General features: G+C 41.5%; 1 protein-coding gene across 1 annotated transcript in view; it reads right to left on the reverse strand.

The window, feature by feature from the left end:
- Ush2a (usherin) overlaps positions 1 to 23,106 on the reverse strand; it is a 641,642-nt gene that overhangs the window by 271,871 nt on the left and 346,665 nt on the right. Inside the window, exon 36 of the mRNA XM_035445085.1 lies at positions 18,752 to 18,914. Coding sequence (XP_035300976.1) covers positions 18,752 to 18,914 — 163 coding nt within the window. The remainder of the gene's footprint in view (positions 1 to 18,751; positions 18,915 to 23,106) is intronic.

Here is a 23,106-nt window from a genome sequence, read left to right on the forward strand (position 1 = left end):
GGTAAAAGGTCTACCTCTTTGATTGCTCTTTAAATTACTCACTCCACAGTGTGACATGTCTACGACAGGGAATAAATACACACACATCTCATCAATGCAATGGGGGTGCCTCAGAAATACATGGTCCAGGCTTCTCTGGTGTGAGCGCCGTGATGGCTCTGTCATGTTCATATTCCTCCCGTCCTGTCCTGTTGGCTGCTTTTTCAGCATGTGAGTCCGACTACCACACTGGCCCTTTCTCGTGTCTTAAGTCATTGAGAGTCCTCAGAGGCACTGTCTGTCTTCATCCAGCGTGCTCTCTGCTGTTTTCCCATGTGGCTATCGTGTTACTAACAACACAAGTGAGTGGAGATCAAGAAGGTATGCCAATGCTCTGGTCCTGATGCTCTGGACATGCTCAGGGGTGCTATGACCCTAAAACGGCCTTCAGAACAAAGCCTATTAGTAAAGTGGAGAGACAATGGGGTCTGCTTTTGTCAACTATGTTACAATCTGAAAAGTCAGACTTAACATCCTACTTCCATAGATTTCTCTCCACTTTTGGACAACAAAGTCGAAGTGAGCAAGCAAAAGAGTGATTTGGGCTAATGAGTTCCAGTCACAGGAAATGGTCTCCAGCTTACACTCTGGTGGGCATGCACACAACCATTTTAACACCAGACTGCTTGCTGGTGGAGTTCCTGTGCAGTCTCTTCATACATGCTGAACATACAGGTGCTGAACATTCTGTGCCACCGTGATGAGTTGGAAAATCCATGTAAGATTATGGTCTCTTTATTCCAGAAGACACCAAAGTAAAACACAGGCCAGAGCTAGGTTATAGAACCCAGCCAGCGCGGCCAGAACAAAAGGGGCCAGGGTCCCCACGTGCAGCCCCTTAAGAAGCTCCCCTACGTCACCCCGGCTTTCCTTCACCACGCCCTTATGGGCGAGTCCCGGGTCCACCTGCTACCTGTCCCAGGACTATTGGGTGGGGCTAGGGTGTCTCCCTACAAATCCAACTGCCATTCTTGATCTCAGAGCACTGGCTGTCACCCATAGACACCAGGGTTACCACCAGCAGCAGCTCAGAGCTCCCCCTGCTCAGGTCCTCATGGTCTTAGTCTTGCCATGTCTTGCCAGCTCTTCAGCTGAGGGTTTCAAAAAAGGGATAGTCAAGATGGTGCTGGGCCAGAAGCCCCATTTCCAGGTTCTAAAGAGGAAACACCCTCTTTCAGCACAGGTTGACAGTATGTGGACCTTGCAGGCTGCCTGGTCTGAGGGTCTTGGTTTCTTGGTATCATTGGTTGGAGATTGCTATTAGTCACTGGCTGCTTGTTGGTGAGGTTTTTCTTCTAGGTCTTCCTGTAAGGGTTTCTCCAGTATGGCTGGATCTCTCCAGTATGGCTGGATCTCCCGAGGATGGCAGGGTCTCCCTAGGATGGCCTCTTGCAATGCTAGGGAAATCATTTCTCACCAAGATGGCTGCCAATCTTTTTCAGCAAGCCCACAGAAGTCACAGCCCAGCTCTTTTGTCCCACTCCACTGGTTAGAAGCAAGTCACAGAGTCTGACCACAGTAAGAGGAAGTCTTTTTACAAGGGCATGAGACCAGGACCTGGGGATCACAGATGTACCTTCCAGTCTGTGTGCAAAGTTTCTAAATATGTGACTGCAAATTACCTTGCTGGAGAGATTTGGAAGCCAGTTGTGAACTCTAAAAAGTGTTTGCTTGGGGAGAAGGATGATAAATTCAGTATCACCAAAGTTGCCCACCCTTCCCAAATGTTTAAACAGACTGGAAGAAAACTGGAGAACAAAAATAACACTAATAAAGCAGCTAAAGGTCTGATGGGGTGTTCATGAAAATGAGGAAGAATGGAGTACCCAGGCATGGCCACACATGCCTAAGGATGGAGTACCCAGGCATGGCCACACATGCCTATAATTTCAGTGTTTACCAGGCTTGGGTAGGAGGACCACTGTGAGTTTGTGGCCAGCTTGGGCTATAAAGTGAGTTCAAAGGCAGCTGGGCTATAGAGTGATACCCTATCTCAAAAAAGAGAGATGGAGGAGGAGGGAGGCAGAGGGGAGAAGAGGAAGGCAGTCATTCTGACACTTGGATGTAGAAGGCAGTTAAGACAAGTCTCTGTGATGAACAACACAAGTGTTCACCTCTCCAGAGCAGGCATAGAAACAAAAGAAAATGCTGGAACATGCTCAACCTCTCCATCCAGCCAGTGAGTCTTCAGTGGTGGGAGACCAGTCAGTCCCGTGGAGTCAGAGCTGCCTGTCCTGGGGTATCAGAGTTGTGGATCCTGTGGAGCTTCGTACTGGCTGAGCACTCAAGAGTCCAGGAGAGAGAGATGCATGGGAGGCAATGGTGAATGCATCCTCAGAGAACACTTAGTCAGAATGAACTGAATTCCTCAGGTTCTGTCAGGCTCTAATCTCTACCTCACTCCATTGTCCCAAGCAACAGATACATACATTAAAACACATGCAGGGCTTAGAGAATACTCAAGTCTTGGGCTGATAGAAGACCAACTGTAAGCCAAAGGAGGTCAAGTTCAGAACATCAGAGCTGCCCAAAAAGAAATCACAGAGCCTGGGGTGTGAGTGGAGAGATAAGCACCTATAGTTAGACGTTTTCGTTGGGTCTGTAGGTTCACCAATCATGACAAGGAGACTTATTATTAATTATGAAAGCTCCACCAATAGCTCAGGCTTCTTCCTAACTAGTTCTTATAACTTAAATTAACCCATATCTTTTAATCTATATTCTTTTATGTGGCTCTGTTACCTTTAGTCTGTGCTCCCCATCCTGTTTCCTCTGCATCTTGCTGGTAACTCCACCTTCTCATTCCCAGTGTCCTCTGTGCCTGGAAATCCTGCCTAGCTATTGGTCATCCAGCTTTTTACTGAACCAATCAGAGAGACACTTCTTCATGGTATACAAAAAGATTATTCCACCACAATCACTTTAAAGATGAAAGAAAATATCTCAGAGATAGAGGAACACTGGAGATAAAACCAACAAAGCAAAAACAAAAGCAAGCAAGCAAACAGAGATTCTTGTTGTTTAGAGTAAAAAAGATAGTTGGAATTAGTTAGATACTAAAAGCCAAAAGAACAGAATGATGAAAAGATTTGTTGTAACCATAATCCATCAAGAGAGAGAGCGGGGCATTATAACAGGATTCTCATCCAGCAGGAAGAAAGTGGTCAGGAATACCACTTTGTTCCAGAAGGATTTTAGTTTCTCTGATGGTTTGTTGTGACTGACCAGCTCACAGAGGAAGGTGATGGGACTGTGGTCATCTGCTTGCTAACCAGATGTTTCCACTCACAGATTGCAAAGCTTGATGGAAAAACCAAATGGCTGAAGACAGTTCTAGATAGGTCTAGAATTGTTGAGGATCAGAAGCAGATCTGTGATTTTTTCCCCCAGGGACACTGTGTGATGGTTTCCTGCTACCAGAGAGGCTGCCCTAGTATCCCTTGTCTCCTGTGCAGCCTGTCTGAGCAATGCTGCCTGTGAAACCTGTGTGCATTCAACCCTAACTTCCCCACAACTCCCCAAGACACGGATTCACCGCTACAATGCTTCCAGTTCATAGACTCAATGTTTCCTGTTGTTTTGCTACTGAAAATGCTATCCATGACTTAAAAGGTCTGAGAGCAAGTTCACTGTTTGTTAGCATGCATTATTAAGCAGTGGGATGTTTTTCTATTTTTACATTAAATACATTTTAATAGCATTCATAACTTCTGTAAAACAAAGTCATGGGGGAGCCCAGCTGTCTAGGGAAAGCACAGACATCTTCAGATAAGAAGAAAGGCCATGCCAGACTAGAACATTGGTGCAAGTGGGAAATGCAGATTTGATTATGCCTTCAGACTTAAGAAGGGAAGAAGATACAGACACAAAATCCTGCCTTATTATATGCATTTCTCAGATTGAGCTACTAAATTCATTAATTAACTTGTGCAAGAAATTGGCTTAGGAACTGAACAAATGACCACAATGGTAAGTATAATATGGTAGCAGAAGTTCCCAAATAAGCCTTCAATATGTAAAGGTCGTAAGATATAAATCTGTTTGTAAAGCAAAGAGTCTGCTATATAAACGTTGGCCTCTCGAGCAACAACTTAATCAATTTTGTTCTGCAATTTAAAGTTGGACAGTTTTTCCTCTTTTTAATCCCCACAGATGGTATCTTTCCAGCCTGGATAATTATAGAAATGAAAAGAACCAGCTTGGATCCATTCAGAGACATTTCACTTTCCTTAACTGTTGTTTCATTGTTAACCCAGAGAAGTTGGTGTGGTACAGTTCTAAAATAAATGTGTAAAAATAGACAACACCTCAGCCATCAGACGCAGTTTTCCACTTGCTTCACAGTGCCCTAAGAATGCTGCTTATTTCCACGATGGCCAGGATGTTGTTAGAATAAATGTTATTTTTAAACTTGACCTCATTTGAAAAAAAATTGAGAAATTTAGACAGTTTAATGAGATAGTGAGATATTTAAAGTTTGTATCTTTTAATCTTTGTTCTGGGGGGGGGGTTTACATTGCTGGTGTACAAATGACTATTATTGTGATGATGACAATTACCTGACTTTTAAACACATCCATAACTCACAGATGCCAATATGAATATGCAATTCTTCAGGGAGACGATCAGAAATAAAATGACTGAAAAGCAGACCAGGGGACTCTCTAATCCATAATCAAATATCCAGATTGATTGTGTCACTCACACCTGTATTGATTTCAATTGGAGTTGCTCACCCAGGGGAAAAATAAAAATGTGGAATAAAACTGATTTATGAGAACAAAATAAATCCTTTTGTGAGCGGTAATGAATTGGTACTATTTAACCCTTTCAATCACAAACTGAAAAATCTATTTATTTTTTCCAAGAATGCTGAGCCAGCCAAAAGCAGTCACATTAAAGTGCCACGTGCCACTACACCCAGCCACCATACCAGGAGAGACATGCCACTCTAAACTTGATGGAAGGCAGGGGTTGACATATGACATACTTTTTGCTTTCTTAAGCCAACTTCAACATGTCATCTCAGTGATGGACCTCAGTGTTAGGGAGGCCCAAAGTGTTAGGGAGCCGGTCAGGAAATGTTTGTTGTACTTATTTCCTCGATTTATAAGGCGATTGAGACACAAAGGCAAGAGTTAGCAGCATGTGGAACCAACCACATCTCATTTCCTTTGCTTTTAATGTAAGTGTTCATTAGTTTTCTTAAAACTTGGTAGACAACAGCTAAATTGAGGGCCACCAAGGGAAAAACAGGATTTTTAGGAGAGGTAGCTTTTAGCATGGTTTGGAACAACTATTTGACTTATAGAATACCATTGTTATCATTTTATCTTGAATGAAAAAGGATGTGGTTTGTAGAGAAATCCAGAACAATTGTTTAATTCTACCCATTGAAAGCACTGGCCAGCTATGCATTTAATCAGGGAAAAAACACATCCCTTCATGTTCCTTAATATCTAGTGGATAAAACAGCGCCAGTACTTTGTAACTGACTTTTATCTCTTAATTTTCCCCTGTGACACAATCTACGTATGTACTCTGAGATGTGACTACACATATTCACTCAAAATAGAAGTGAAGCATTTTCCCTAGAATTAAGAGATACAGCCGGGCGCTGGAGGCACATGCCTTTAATCCCAGCACACGTGAGGCAGAGGCAGGCGGATCTCAGTGAGTTCGAGGCCAGCCTGGTCTCTAGAGTGAGTTAGGCTCCAAAGCTACACAGAGAAACCCTGTCTCGAAAAAAACCAAAAAAAAAAAAAAAAAAAAAAAAAAAAAAAAAGAGACACTGTTCGGCAATTTACATTACAACAAGATGATAGTGACAAGTAATTTTAAGTGCCTGGCCTCAGAAGGAAACAGACTTAAGATTCCAAAACACCCTGACACAATGCATTCTGGCCTTTTGCTCCTAAGTTCTTGGATTTTAAGGTCCCAAAGCTAAAATCTTCCAGTAGAGTTGCTATAAAAATGTTACTGATTGGCTTTTCCGCTCTGCTCCCCTCCCTTCCCCTCCCCTCCCCTTCCCTCCCCTTCCCTCCCTCCCCTCCCCTTCCAGCAGTCTCTGTTCTGACCACCAGGGAATGCAAACTTCAGTAACATATCAAGGGTTTAGTTCTTGCAGAGCAGAAAGACCTGCATTTGATCCCCAAACCCCTGAGAAAACACCAGGCATGGAGCCAGCAAGATGGGTCAGAGGGTAAGGATGTGTGCTGTCTATCCCCACATGTGAACCATGGCACCCACACCCCTACACAATTACATATACACAATAAGCAAACGTGAAAAATAAAAAAGCCAACAAGGGTGGCTCACATCTGCAATCCCAGAGCTGGTGACTCCTGGGCTGGCCAGGCAGCCAGTGACACACCCTGTTCCACAAAAAGTAAGTGCATATCCCTGGAGAAATGATACCTGAGGTTCTCTTTTAGTTCCCAGAAACACATGCACACACGAGTGTGCCTGTACATAAACAAACACATGAACATGCATAAATTCATGCATATCAGTGTATATGTGTACATGTGTGTGTGCATTCTTACATGAGTACATGTATACACACACACACACACACACACACACACACACACACACACACACACACACACACAAAGACCATATGGAATCCATGGATATTCAGGAACATTTTCTATCCAGTTCTCCCCCATGCCCACCCTACCCTACATAGTCCCAACTTGATTTTTATGATATAATATACGAGGGGTATAACTTTACAAATATTTTTATGCATCCATGTGGCTTTTTTTCTTTTAAAACAATTAAGGAAGAGAATTTCTAGTGGCCTTACTCTACACAAATAGATATGGATTTTAATATTCCCATAGTGGCTTTATGTTTATTTTAATAATCTCAAATTAATTTCAGTAAACAAATAATTGAGCAGATTTTTCTGTTGGGGCATATGCAAATTGTATGGGTTATATTTGCAGTGCAAAACTTGAATTAGAGGTCTTTTATTCAAATGAGTACTCACTCTCTGTCAGAGTGATATCCAGCTGGTGTCACATAATGGAGTCATCCTGAGAGGATTTTTTTAAAGCATATTTTTTTGTCTTCAGAGAGCTGGAAAAATTGTTAACCTGGAGATTTATAAACATGTGAAGAGGCTGTCGATAAGAATGGCATGCTTTTAAAACACCACAGAGACGCCGAAGGTTCTGTTAACACAATAATAATAATAATAATAATAATAATAATAATAATAACAACAACAACAACAACAAATGAACACAATTAGAAAAAGTAAAATACGCAGACAAAACTCCAGCAACAAATAATATGACATCTTTATGTAGAAAATAACAAAACTTTACTGGATGATATAAACTGCTTAAATGAATGGAATGGTGATACATTTTCACCAGGTGAGAAACATACAAAGATTTTAAGTCCTCAACAATAAATTTATTAGGGAGAAGAGTCCATTAAAATGTCTGTGGCATTTTGTTCAAGTTAATCTGACATGCAGTCAGGAGAACACGTATATGAGAGCAGAGATCTTCAATAATAACGAACAATAAGCTGGAGGGTGAGATAAAACTTTACTTAAAGATATAATGGTATCCAGGAAGATTTTAGCTGTTAGAATCAGCAAGATTAATTGAGCACACAGGCGCTCTATCAGACAGATACAGTAAAAACAAGCACCTCAGAAGCCACAGGCAGCAGAGCTGTGAAGTTAAATCTTTTAGGTACCAAGCTTGCCAAGTCCAGCAACACAAATGCTGTAGATAGAGAATATGTTTCACACAATAAGAAACAAACATCACACCACCCAAAATCATAGTGCCATTTTCAGATCTCAGAAGCATATAGAAATATGTAAGGTAAAATTTGTAAAGTTGCAATGACTTTTAAGCATCATCCGTAATACTTAAGCTGCCTTGGATATCTGGTCAAATTTTAAGACCTCAAAAAAAAAAAAAAAACAACAACAAAAACCCAAACAAACAAACAAAAACCCCCAAACAAACAAAAACTAAAGCAACCTACTATTTTACCTATCATATCAGCCCGGGTACAGGCAGACGGGCATATCTGTGTGTTCCTGGAAGGCACCTGGACTGATGAGGCTTTCTTGAAAGCATTTTGCCAATGAAAATCAATAAATGATCTTTAGAAGAATCCTGAAACTGGGATTTAGCAACTTTTTAGAAGCTGGAATGAAGGCGAGGGTGTAAAGATTTCACTAGACCCAAGATAAAGGATAAATGGGTGTTTATTGGGGAACACTTACACAGATAATAATAAAGAACCATGGGAGCGCATCTCTGTTCTTCGGATTGGATTGGCTGACACAAGAGAAAGAGCCCAAACAACTAAGATCACACCTCAGGCCTCCCTCTTTCCTCTTCCAACCACCTAAAGTCATGACCAAAGGGGTGTGGCCTCCATTACAGGTTCACTGCAAGATGCCACTACACTGGAAGTCATAAAGAAATGTGAAGAAATACTCAAGGATCCAAAATCCATCAACAGGAGTTAATATATTTTGGTGTGTTCATGCTAGGGCATAGAGCATGTGCGCACATGTTTGAATGTGTGTGTACATGTGTTGGATGAGGGGATGAGACATATCCATGGACTAATGTTAGGTATAAAGTCAAATCCCAGAAATGTTCATAGTAAATTTCAAATTCATGTATGTGTATATGAATATATATACCCATATGTATATCCATGCATGTATATACACAGAGAGAAAAATGAAAATAATAATACATATATAATTGGAGAAAAGGGGCTAACTACCTACCCAAACTAGTAAGTCTACTGATAATAAGTATAACTTATGAAAATCTGCATTTCAACTGAAGATTTTGAGAATTCTTCAGTTATTGAAACTTGTAGCCAAAGTCTTTAAAAATTCTTACATGGCTTTGAGGAAACAACTTCTGTCTCACTCTCCAGCTTCATTTTATTTCCTTCTCTATGCATGCCTGTGAGTATGTGTGTGCACATGTGTATAAGCAGGCATGTATACGTATGTGTGCATGAGCATGAGCGTGCACGTATGTTGGGAGGACAGGCACATGGGTATGTGTATATAAAGAAATAGAAGGGCACCAGGCACATTATTTTACAGCCTTTCTCCTGGGTCTCACAATGAACCTGATGCCTACTGTTTCAGTCAGTCAGATCCAGGGAAGACATTCTCCTGTCTCCACACTAAGCCCCCAATACTGGGTGGCAGTATCTCATGACCATGCCTGCCCTTCACAGGTGGGCTGTGGATTTGAACTCAAGACCACTTGCTTTCACAAGAAGTGCTCTTACTCAGAGACCCATTTCTACAGCTTACTTGTCATCTACTGTGCCTCAGGCACACTGACATCTATCTATCTATCTATCTATCTATCTATCTATCTATCTATCTATCTATCTATCTATCATCTGTCTATCTCTAGATTCATCTATCTATCTATTATCCATTTAATCTATCATCTACCTATCATCTGTCTGTATATATCTATCATCCATTTAATCTATCATCTATCAGTCATCTGTCTATCCATCATCTCTCTACCATTGTTTGTTTTGTTTTGTTTTAACCATAACCCCATGCTTTTGTCCATCTTACAAAGCAAATGCATTCCCTCTGGAATCCTCTTCGTGGTTGGCCCTTTTTCATCTGTTTCAGTCACTTTAAATGCCATTGGCTTGAAGACCTTTCCTAATCCTCAAGATGTATTAAGTTCCTTATGCAATACCTTAGTCGCAACTGATTTTGACTTAACTTCCCTGGAGTCTGCAATTTCATACTTTTGTATGGATGTTTGGCTAATTTTCATCTTTCCTGTGACATTTGGTGCTCCTCTCTGCAGGAACTGTACCTCCAGCCCTATCATTATCTCTCCTGCTTCATGGGACAAGCTAGATGTCAGTTTGTTCTATGAACAGATGAATAAACATTTGAATTTGATTCTGTGTTTTCAAATTTCTCTTTTTCGGTATAAAAGCTCATTCAGTATCTCTCCAAAATTACATGACTGGAAAAACATGTGATTTCTCTTAGCAAATGTTTACATATTAAAAATGCACACATTTGAAAACTACTTAAAGTTGAGTTTTCTTCATCATTCCACAAGACTCTTAGATCCTATGTCACTGATAATTCAGCAAGATAACTCACTAAGAAAAATGCCACTTTTAAGTGGGCTGTTCTCAGTATCAGGACTGAGTATTCCCATGTGTGTCTGAGGCTAGGGGAACAAGAGCCAAGACTGTTGGTTCCCATGAGCCTGTCAATGAAGGAGGAGCTCTTCACATTCCTCAAGTGTTTATTCCTGAATTCCACTAAGAGGAATCCGGGAATGAGAGAAGGGAATCTCTGTGGAGGAATGTGCGATAGACCTGGATCACGATGCTCTTTCACCGTGTGACTAGTTCTCAAACTTTAGTCTAAAATCAACTCATAGTTGTTTATTAGTGAATGCCTTGCTCAAAATTCAGATTATTAGACTTCATGGGGATAGTCCATTTCCTCAATCATCTGCAAGCTGGCATTCACGTGACTTTCTCAACAGGTGCTGAAACCTTGTCATAGGAAAATTCGTGGACCCACACCAGACAGATGCATGGTGGGGCCAGCACAGGTTCAAACACATCTGCTTCTTGGATGACTGCCACATGCAAAGATCCCCAAGCAAGGTTTGAGGTACTGCTAAATACTTTAAGTTTTCCTCCCTTTTAACAGAAAGAGGAATTTTATTTTTCCGTTAAGCAAATCCAATCATGTTGATTCACTGGGTGTCTCTGGAAGGAACTAGAATGGGCACAGTTCCCTATGAAGATGCTATGCAGAGTTTCAGGTGAGAACTTGCCTCAGGCCCTCTCATGGTCTGGGTCTGGGGCATCTGTGGGTCGAGTTCTCTGAGTCTGTGTGCAGGCTATGGCGGCTATTTCCACACCATCACTGTGTTGTTGTCTCCACACACACAACAATGCAGGTGCTCTCACTCATTGTGTCAGGAAAACGGCCAATTAGATATCAGACACAAATCCAATAAGCTGCTGCATCAGGGTTGGGAGGAGATGAATTCTAAAACAAGTTTGATAAATTTATGCTTAACTCTATTCTTGCAGAAGGATCTGCCCCAATAATACATTTCTATAGCTTTATTGGCTGTGACATGATGTATAACCAGAAATGTCAATATATGCTGTAAATGCACCTTCTCTAACCAAATTTTTAAAATGACTTGGGTCCTATTTTTGCATACAATACTGCAATTATTTTCAAGTCAGACAAATGTGCCTTTAAATAACCTTCATGTTCATAGTTACATTTTTCTTATTTCCAGAAATGCATCCAAATTTTATGCAAGGCTCTAACAGCTACAGCTTTTTCTTTTCTTCTTCTTGTGTCTTTACATGCGACATTGTTTCCCAATTTAATACTGTGTGTCTACGTTTTAAAAACATCTAAAATGGTCAAGGAGAAAGGTCCAAGGTTGTTATCATGTTGTCTACAAACCAACAAATTCCCTACCACAACAATCATTTACTTTATACCTGTAAGGAAATATACAGTCAAAATAGTCTCTTACAAATGGATCCATCCTGTCACCTGTCACTTGCCAGTCCTTGATGAGAATTTGTGTAAGAGAGTATCATGGCTGCCTTATACTTCTACCGGGTGTTAATGTCTATAAACTGGAATTTTATTTAAAACCTGGGATAGGAACGTATATTCTTTGACCTTATATTCTCAAAGTATGGACCCTGGAGTGAGTATGAATGACCCTCAGAAACAGACCTACCAAGAGACAGGTCAACATTTGGTACATTCCTTTACCTCAGCTTCCCTTTCCCTCCACCCTGGAAAATTCACTCCACAGCATCTCACTTGAGTTCGGTCTGGCTGCCCTTCCCTCCAACTCATTACAGAGAAAATGAAGTCAAATTGCTTGAAAAGAAGCCGCCTCTTTCATCTTCCCACCAACTGACACACAGCTACAAAGTTCTCCAGCGGGATTCCAAGTTACAAGCTGTCCTGTGTCTCGGGAACAATTCCCCCCACTGGAGTGTCCCTCCCAGGGGGCAGCATGTCAGAGTTACTGCATGGCCTGTATTTCCAGCTGGACTCGGAAAATACACAGCTCCCTCCACACTGAAAAACAGGCCCCAGGGACAATAAAACAAAGCAATCCCTTTCCTAACAGCCCCAGCCTTCCTGCAGTCTCCTTGCAACTCAAAAGAATTCCCAGGGATCATTATTTTCTTTTAGCTTCCCAAGAAAACAAATGCTCCCTATCTCCTTTCTCTTTGTAATTTTGATAAAACATGGTTTATTGGTGGTGGTGGGGAGTGGGCATGGGGAGGAGATAACAGGCAAAAGTCCCTGGATTTCTCTAGGTAACCTTGACCCACACACTGCATTCTCTAAGTTTCCCATTATTTGTTGAGATCTGTAGCATCTGAATAGGCACCTGCTCTTCCCGGTGACTGGCAACTTCTAGGCAAAGTAAGTGCACTGCGGTGGGAGGATTTGAAGGAGTGTGGCTCTCTCTCTCTCTCTCTCTCTCTCTCTCTCTCTCTCTCTCTCTCTCTCTCTCTCTCTCTCACACACACACACACACACACACACACACACACACTCATGTCTCCTGTAGCTGACACGCAGCCCAGGAGAGGAGAGAACAGCTCCTTTATGCGGCCCTCCTTTGTTTTCTGCAGGAGGCAAGTCCCTTCAATATGAAAGAAACCACCACCTTCTAAAGGGTCTGGATGCTGTGAAAGCCATGCTACTCACTATGTGTCAAAGCATCTCCGATAGCCAGACCCTCCCACTCTTTAGAACCTCCCCCACCATCTTACTTCTGGCACAGAAGGGCTCATCCTCTGACAACTCCTATCTAAATCCTGGTTTTGCCACATTCTGCTTTGGTTTTCATTGACAACCATGAAAAAAAGACTTGCAGGCAAATCACGAAAGACAAAGAATGTCTCACAGTGTAGGAGACATGGGAAGTGTTTTCCTGCAGAAACACCAGGCTCTCCTTGTGCCCTTCTGGGCACCCCACCTTAGGGCTGTGCTGCCCATTCCATCTCTTCAAGTCTGAAGCATTGTGATGATTCCAAATTATTCTCCACTAGAATGATGTTCCCTCACCAGATTTCTATTTAATTTCCTGCCAAAACAAGAAGTATCTATTGTAGAAAATTAAAGACCCTAGTTCATAAAAAAGGGGGAAAGGAAGGGGGAAAGAGAATATAAGCCATTCCTAGAGGTAGTGCCCCTATTCTTTTCAAATCCCAGCTTGTCCTTTTAAAAAACAGTCCTTTAAATGAATATTTTCTTGTTTTTTTTTTTTTTTTGTAGGATGACTGTCAGTTCTTCTGAGTACGGAAACACTAGGTTAATGCTAATTTCACATTCATTTTTCCATCCCCTTTCCCTGGTGTTTCCTACACCTTCTTCCCTCCATTGTTTGCAGACTCCTTCCTGCTAGAGGTGTCCCTTGGAGGGGTGGGGAGAGGGAGCATCCAATAAAGCATATGCGTCGTACCCGTCTCTGCTTCGGATGTAGAACCTCAGAAATCTCCAATGTCATAGTTGCAGCAGGACCAGATTATCAACCTGCTTTGACCTAAAAGCGTTTCCCTTTGAGATGTTGCAAGATCATTGCCAGTCATGCTTTTTTTATTTTCCCCATGATCCACAACCTCTTTCTCAAATCCGTGTCTTTATTCTGTGCTACAGTACCAAGTGGGGGTCTGGGAGAGGGAGCCTGGAAGAGGAGCCCTGAGTTACCGTGGGGCACAGAGGGCTTAGCACTCAGTGCATCCCAGGCACAAAACAGCCTGCCGGGTGTCAGCTGCTGAAAACCACTTCCCAGTCCATTCAGAGGACGGATAACGGAGAGCTAAACAATTCGCACAAGATTCCACAGTCATGGCTGGGGAAAAGAGCAGGGTGTGTGGCGAAGACACAGAACTATATACTAAAAATAGGACTGCTCTGAGGACGCCCAGAAAGCCTGGTGGTGGCAGAGGCTGGCATTGGGGAGAATATGCCCCGAAGAAATCCAGAGCCTTTCTCTTTTTCTCTTTCTCTATTTCCTGTCTTGATAACTGGATAGTTAAGTAAAATTTCAGTTGAAAATGTTTGGAAAGTCTGGAATACCAACAGCGTTCACCAAAATCCTTGGGACAGACTGTTTTCATGTGTGTGATCAGGTGAATTAAATATCATTTGTAATTTTGAAGCCAGTTTCATATAAGGCAGGTTTCTGTTACTTGCTATAATTTACTGCAGTTTTTATTGAATCCACAGATTCTCTTTATTTAAGAATAGCACAAATTAAATATGTATGAAGCTATTATAAACCTATTACCTAAAATTAAAATTTTTAATGAACACATATGAGTTAAATAACAACAACAACAGCAAAAATTCCCAAACACTGAGGGTTTTTCTAGTGACTGCTGGACGTTCACAGCTCACCTCAATGGAATAGAGGAAGAACTGCCAGCCAGTGAAGGGCACTGCTCACCCTAGGAAAATGAACTGACATCCTAAGTGTCTTGAATTGAATGGATGAGGGAAAACAAGCAGAATTCCAAGAACTAAGTGCCAAATCTTACTGCAAGTGGCAGGAAATGGAACCTTCCATTTCCTGGTGATGAAAGGGCACCCTACTTAATTCTGTGACTCAGGGTTCTTTGTGCCTCTCTGTCCTCACACTGTGCTTTCACACTCAAGCCCATAGTTAAAAGAAGGGAGATCCAGCTTTCCCCCAGAATCTTTCCCTCATTAATCCTGTTCTATTTGTCATCCCAACACCTGGGTTCTTGTCCAGAATGCTTGAGAATAGACTGGCTGGTGTACCTCTTACCTCACCTGTTTGCAGGTAGCCTCTGGGTCCAAATTCCACAAAACAAATGATGAGCCAGAAGTAAAAAATGGAAACAGAGAAACAAGTGCAGCTCTACCTACATGCGCTTACAGCAAAGGTGGACACAGAGGACTCTTTGCAACCCTGTTGGATAAAGTGACTTACTTAATTAGTGACTTTTGAAACAACTGGATGCTTAGTGTTCGGCCTACACACTGTATACTACACTTCTGAGTGAAACAGTATGGACATTTGCAGGGAAGGTTTTAAGTGCTAGGGAAAACATCAATGGGAAATATTGCAATGTTTAGAGCAGATTTTCCTAATATCTAAGGAAATTGTACAGCTCAGTAAAAAGAGGCAGCAAAGATTGGCAAAGAGCAAGTTCACAGAGAAAACCTGTTCATTTACAAATGCTCTACATATGAGAATTCCTCCAAACTGCATCCTGATAAGAGGATTGCCCAATGCAGGTGCTACGAGGCACTGTTTTCAGTAAACCAGGCCAGCAAAGGACAGTGTGACAATATGCTTATCAGATTGTGGCATGCCCACATTTTTCCAAACCTGCACTTCTGTGGACTAAAATCGGAAGTATCTTGCACACTTACAACACATTTCCTTCCCCAGGCAATACATTTTTCTCATGTTTTTTTTTATTTGTTTTTATTTTGCTCTTCTCTGGGGAAAACTGTTTCTCCCACCAGGCAACGTATTTTAAAGGAAATCATCTCACTAATTAATATACCTGTAAAGGTATAAAATGGGATACTAATCCATTGTGGTATTATTGAATGACCACAGACTTGGACAAATGTCTGTTAACAGGGGCCCAGCTATTCAATGAAGGTGCATGAACACACTGAGTATGTAAGCTGTGGGGTTCTAACTGCCGTGTCTCTGAAACGACTGGTTTAGAAAAACAAAACAAAACATAAAAACAAGAACTGGTGCCTAAGCATGCAATTTGGTATCATTCGTGTGAGAAGTTGTATGTGTGGGAAGGAGAATATAATAATTTATTAGAGGAATACATGTAGGTAGATGGATAGAGAGACAGACAGACAGACAGGTGGATGATAGGCGAGACTAGGCACACCAGTTTCCTCTGAGACTCATGAACAGATTGGAAGCTTTGACTGCTTCTTATTTTTGTCTTTTAAGTTTTGACTCATGGGAGAATAACATCTGACAAAAGGATAATTTTTAGGAAAAGAAAATCTTCAGATACAGGCTGCCTAAGTTGTTCCAAAATGTGGCACTGACTTTGTAAAGTTTTTGGTTCAGAACCAGTTCCCACATGGAACAGGGTTCCTGGGTGGGTTTCTGCTTGAGAAACAATGGCCTAGGCACAGGCACCTGTTCTTGCCTGTCTTGGGAATCCTGACTGCTACCTCTTCTTCAGCAGCCATTACAGTTGTTAATCATGTCAGGAAAAACCAATTAGCCACCCGACAATTCGGGAGCCTTGTATAACTCTGGGAAGCAGCTGATCTCTTTTATAACGGTGATGAATTCACATTTAATTTCTTTCTTGAAGAGCCACACAGACTTCCCTGTCCTCACTGTATGCTACCTAGCTGCTGATCGCCAACAGGATGAGATGTCAAAATCCTTGTTCTTGACATTGGACAGGAGTTTTCCAGGGACAAGAACCAACTCAAAGAGGTGGCTGGGGCTAATTCCAAGATGCTCTCTCTGCTTTCTGCCTTGCCCCCCCTCTGACTCCGAGTCAAGTGCACACCACAGGACCCTCTAAGTCAAATCTTGTAATTGCTTCCAATTTGTCTGTTTTGCTTTTGGCAATTAACAAACTGAAATGTTACCACGGAGGAGCTCATCTCGTTTATAAGACTGGGTTTTTCCCGCCACTAAAATATGCAGCCGCTCTGTCCTTCACTACCGGCAGGAGATAAATGGCTGGTTTTCGTTGCTGAAGAATATATAATGGTTAAAAAGTCACTTTTTTCCTCCAGCTCTACATAAATCACGGAACTAGTCAATATTTAATAATGCTTGCCTTGGTCTGGAGTCCCTTGATCACCCCTGTCATGTGTAATAGCTCCCTCTCCGATATCTTTGACATAAAAGCCCAGCTTTACTGAAATGCTAACATGTAGAGGGTCATTACGGATCGACATTTACCTTAATCTGAGACTGCCAACCATGAACCGATAAATTCCAGCAGATTCCACTGGGAGAAATCAGTAAACTTCTCAGTGGAAAGAAGTGAAAGAAAATTCTGCCGAGGACAGAATACATTTTCCACAAAGGCTGCTTAGCAAATGGATTCTGACTTTTGAAAGTTCTTCCGCTGCCCAGCTTTGCAACATTTAATACCATTTTGATGGTTTGAGGGACGGGATGACAACCGAAGATGACAGGACTTAGAAGGTAAGCAGAAATGTTCTGTGCAAAAACAATGCAAGATTAAACACGAGGGGGAACATGGCTCTTGCATTATTCACCCAGCTGCCTGGGTAGAAATAGCTGGGCTGTCATGGGTCCGGCCTAAATGTTGCTTCTTTTTCCAAATCGATCATCACTCCTTCACCTCATAATCTTACGAGTGCTTCACAGCTGAATACATCAAAGCCCTGATTGCATAAAAAAGGGACAGGCCAATCTTTGAGGGGATCAGTACAGCCTTTGCCTTGGAGTCCACCATTCACTGAGCATTTGCTTATTTGCCTGCAGACACACTATGGGAAATTTAGGAATACCTTTCTCAGAGTCTTAAAACACCCATTTTTCTCTCTCTCGGTGCTTTTTATACATATTGGGGATGCAATTAAGTCTGACAAGAAGGCACGATACAGAAACAAACATTACAACCTGGAGGGTACTGTTTTTCTCTTCACTGGAGAGTGCAACTACTCCGGTTATGGCTTTGCCCAGCTGCTATTGGTTAGAAAACAAATATTAAAAATTGGTATGACTTCTTCTGGAAAGAAGTGACAAAAGAAACAAATATTACTAGAAATACAAAGAAAAGTTTCCTGAAAGCCATGTCGTACAGTGCTCCGCTAGGGGGCTTACAACATGAGTTGTGCTAACAGAACCCAACTTAACTGAAACTGAGCATTTGATGATATATATATTTGAGGAACCCCAATAGCCCAACCCCTAGCTTCCACCCTCTGAATTACCAATTTAGTAGAGAATTATGAAAATGATAAGCAGAAATAACCTATCTAGAACAAAGTATTAGAATCAAAGCTGAAGTCTTTGCACAAATAGTATTTTCGGCTTGTGATGTGTTTTAGGCAAGGAAAGGGCATATGGGGACTCTCCTCTGCTATAAATGCAGTTCAACATCCCAGAGTGACTGTGACCACAGACCATGGCAACCCCCAGCTGTGTGCTGACTTGTTCAATACCTATGGCTATGTTTAATTTATACATTAGAAAGTTAAAGACTAACCAGAAGTAATAATTAAACTGAGCAACTCTATCACTATGATAGAAAAGAAACCATGTCTTTCCCTTGCTTTCTGGAATCTTCTATTTAACAGTGTTGTACTGTCTGAACACATGGGGTATGTGGCTGAGATGCCCGAAATAAACCATCTTTGTTCCATGAACCCAGCCTGATCAGGTTTACGCATAAAAAGAACCATCTGTACAGTGTGCTGAGACACACATTGCTGGATCCTACCCCAGCTCTGGCCATCCCGACAGCTCTGGGGACCACACACTAAGCATGGCTTTTCTAACGCATCCATATAGGTTGTATGTTTAGGGGAAAAAAAATCCAAGAAATGAAAATTAGGCTAAAAGCAAGTGTTCAGGTACAGATAAGCAGTTTTCTGACATTATTGAAGGTGTAAGAATTGCACACAATTTACCTTGATTTGCATAGAAACTTCCAGTAAAGAGGACTGAGTAGGTTAAGTGCCCATTAGGGTGAAGAGGTGCCTCCCATGTCACATGAGCTTCTCGGGATCCCTGAGCTTTGACAAGCACATTGACCATGCCTTCAGGAGGAACTTCTAGAGTCCAGTTTTCTACCTGTGAGTATAAAAAGCTTTATTGGGGCTGCAAATAAAATAAGTGCATACTTTGATTTGGGCAAACCTCTTCAAAGAATCTTTTTGCTGCAGGCAAACCACGGTGACAGAGTTTTGTCACTTGGAGCAAAGCACACCTTGTATTTTCTTCCTCCTGTTGTGAAAGCTTAGAGTTCCAGTTCCCAGCCAAGACTATGGCTTGTGATGTCCAGAGAATTGTGATTGGCTCATGGAGAGCCTGCGTGCATGGCTGTGCATAACCACAGACTATTTTCAGAATGGCTTAAGAATAATTTCTATGTGATTGAAAAAGGAAGAGAGATATAATTGCTCTGTGTCCCTTAGTTCCCAATTTCCTGACAGGAGGGATGGACTCTTGAATTTGAGAAGAAGTCACCATGGCCTCTACACTCCCCCTCCTTTATTGTCTCCTCCCTGTCTCTCCTCTCTCTCTGTTTCTGTCATCTCTGCCTTTCTTTGCCTCTCTGTTGTCTGAGCTGTGTTCCTCTTTTGTATGAGAATATGGCACCACCAGATCAAGTTCCCTGAAGAAGCTACATCTACATTAAAGAGCCTAGGACCTCTTGTGTTTGTGAAGTGTTGGGATACTGAATACCCAGTGCTACACTCATCTTGGGCTATCTGCTTTCTGTACTCCAAATAGTCATTTTACACCCATGTCTGAATCTGTTTCATACCATTTTGACCATCAAGTGACATCTCTAGAATGCATTCACTGATCAGACTACAGGACTTGGCCAATCCAAAAGCCTTGGGCAGCATCTAGGATCCACAGTAAAGTCCCTGGCTTTTCTGTAGTCTGCCTATCTAATGTTCCCACCACTGTATTTGGTGACTGCAGTGATTTCATTCATTCATTCATTCATTCATTCATTCATTCATTCATTCATTCTTTGGTTCTGTGACTACAAAACATTCATGAATGTTTCTACATGTAACATGTTACCAAGAGCAACCAGAATCTACATTTCTGGGTCATGTTCATTCACATTTAGCTCAGAATAAACTGCCTCTGATTCTCCATGGAGTGTGGCTACATTTGGCATGGACAGCTTCATGATGGCATCAAGAAATAAATGTACCATGGTGTATCTCACCAAGAAATAAATGTACCATGGTGTATCTCACCAAGAAATAAATGTACCATGGCATTTCTCACCAAGAAATAATCACACAAGAAGCTGATGTGATGTTAACCTGCCTGTGCAGAAGAGGAAGAAGGACTCTGAAATAATAATAATAATAATAATAATAATAATAATAATAATAATAATCTTAACCTGGTCGAGAGTCAGAAATGGCCTGATAACCAAGTGACTACCATGGCCAGCTGTCCAAAGGAAGATGCAGTTGTTGGTAAGAATGTAGAAAGGGGCTCACAATCTTTTTTTTTTTAAATTATCTTTTAATCTGTGGCTAGAACTTGATAGACTAAGTATCAGTGGACCATATTTGACCTTTCAAAGTTTATTGATTATGTAGGTACTCTTTACCTTATTCTTTGTGTATGCATGGTGTGTGCATGTGTGTGCAGGTGCAAGGATGTGCATGTACATTTGGGGGCCAGGGAGCAACTAAAGGCACTGTTCCATAAGAGCTATCCATTTTGTTTTTAAGTCAACATCTCTCACTGCTCTAGAACTCATCAATAGGTGTAGGGGAAGCTATAGCCACGCCTACTTAGGGTCTGGCTACAGGTGTGCCTGACCACACCTTCGAGGGCGTGGTCAGGGTGACTTAGAGTGAGAGGTTCAGGTGGCTGGGTTTCACTTTCAGTTCCCTTTTCAGCTTGCAGTACTGCCTGTTGCCACGCCGGCTGGCTAGGTCGCTCTGTAAGTAAGGCTTTTCCCTATTAAATACCCTTGTATTTCTACTTGGCTCCATATTGGTAATTTCCCACTTTAAATAGGCTACACTTGCTTGTTGGAGCTCCCTAGTCATCCTGTTGTCTTTGTCTTCTGAGAGTTGGGGTTGTCAGTGCACACCATCACATCTGGACTTTTAAACGTGGGTTCTAGGGTCTCAGACAAAAGTTCTCATGCTTTTAAAGAAAGTGTTTTGCCAACTGAACCATGTCTCTAGCCTGGACCTTAATTACCAAGTACAAACAGGCTCATCTACTCCTTGCAAGAAGATGATCAAACATGAGATCCCGTGACAGGCAAGTATTTTCAATTGTGAAGGCTTGTTTTATTAGGGTGAATACATTTTTCCAGTTATGAAAATAAATGTGAGAAAGACTGAGTGGTTTTTTTTTGTAACTGTGAGGTTGCAAATGTTTTATCATTATCAGAGAGAGGCTCTGGGGTTCTTTGGAGATATGCTTTCTGCTCAAACCTTGCTTCAGTCACAAATAGCTATGCATAACAAGCCATAAAAAACCAGATTGGAAAAAACTCATTCATCAATATAATGTTTCATAATGATGCAGCTACTTTAAATATGTCTGTGTGTACAGTTCCAATCATTATATAAAAAGGGGTTAAAAAGATGATCATGAGATTGGATAATTAATGGTAATTCCAGATAATTATATTATTTACTTCAAATACCTGGTTAATTTTCTTCAGTGTTTAGATAAACATTCTGACTTTTACTCTACACTAAAATTGACAATTATACCATTTTTCTCTGACTAGGAGTTTTTTTAACTAAACAAATCTATCTTGCCTTGAAATGAATATTATGGAAAAGGCTCTGGGGAGTTTAGAAGTTGGCTTAGCTTTGACCTAAAATTTTTTCTTTGAAATAGAAAATAAATATGAGATCTATAAGGATGCCACCAACTAACCATCTAAGTGACACTGGAGAGGCTGCCTTAAATGCCCTCTCCTGATAATGAGATTGAGGACTAACTTATATGCCATTCTAGAGCCTTCATCCAGCAGCTGATAGAAGTGGAAGCAGACAGCTACAGCTAAACACTGAACTGAACTGGATTCCAGTTGCAGAGAAGGAGGAGTGATGAGTAAAGGGGTCAGGACCAGGCTGGTGAAACCCACAGAAACAGCTGACCTGAACCCTAGACTTGGCCTAGAGACTGATCACTGGGAAACCAGCATGGAACTGATCCAGATCCCATGAATGTGGATGTCAGTGTGGAGGCCTCAGAAATCTATGGGACCTCTTGTAGTGGATCAGTATTTATCCCTAGGATAGGAATGGACTTTGGGAGCTCTCCGTGAGCCAAGACACAAGGGGGTGGGCCAGGCCCTATCCCAAAGGATATGACAGACTCTGAAGACCTCCCCCCCATGGAAGACATCACCTTCCCTGGGGTACAGAATTGGTATGGGATAGGTAGGGTGTTAGTAGGGGGCAGGGGAGGAGAGGAGGGAGAGGGACCTGGGATTGACATGTAAAACAATCTTGTTTCTAATATAAACAAAAAATGGAGAAAAAACTAAAATAAATTTGAGAACAAATGTATGTGAAAACACAAACATTTCAACAAAATTTCCATTCTTAACAAAGCTCTTAGCATGCTCAAGAAACTCTTAGGTAAGTAATATTTCATTTAATTTTTCATGCTAACCCTTTACAGAGAAGCATTGTTGGGAAATCTGAGGTTTCATAGAAAAAGGGACCAGAAAGAGCAGGTATGGGGCAGCTTCCCCTGTGTTTTTCCAGCATCTTCACAGAACCATGCCTGTGCTTATTTTTCTTTAAATATTTATTTTACTAGTTTTAATTACATTATGTGTTGGTGTGTGTTTCTGGTGTGGGCACGTGTATGTGAGTACAGGATCCCACAGAGGCCGTTGGTTTTGCTGGGTCTGACGTCTAAGGCAGTTGTGTGCCACCTAATAAGGGTGTTCGGAACCAAACTTGGGTCCTGCAAGAGCAGCAGGTGCTTTTCACCTCTGAGCCATCTCTTCAGCCTCTAAAATATTTTCATTTTATATCAGACATCCTTCAGAAGTCAAAAATGTTCTTTAAATGGACAATAACAGAACAAACCGCAGGGGAATTAGATGGGAATAGAGCAATTCTGCCTTAATCACCCCAAATAGCTCCCTTTGGTCAGGCTGCGATGACAAAACCCATTGAGCTATCAAATCCTTACTCTATCAAAACAGTAAGAATGTGGAATTGATGCACAAATGATTTATTTTCCAAACCCCCATTTTACCAAATTTGTAGCATTTTATTTTCATCTTAAGGACCATTTG

The sequence above is a fragment of the Cricetulus griseus genome, chromosome 5 (genome assembly GCF_003668045.3).
Source record: "Cricetulus griseus strain 17A/GY chromosome 5, alternate assembly CriGri-PICRH-1.0, whole genome shotgun sequence".
In the NCBI taxonomy this organism is placed as follows: Eukaryota; Metazoa; Chordata; class Mammalia; order Rodentia; family Cricetidae; genus Cricetulus; species Cricetulus griseus.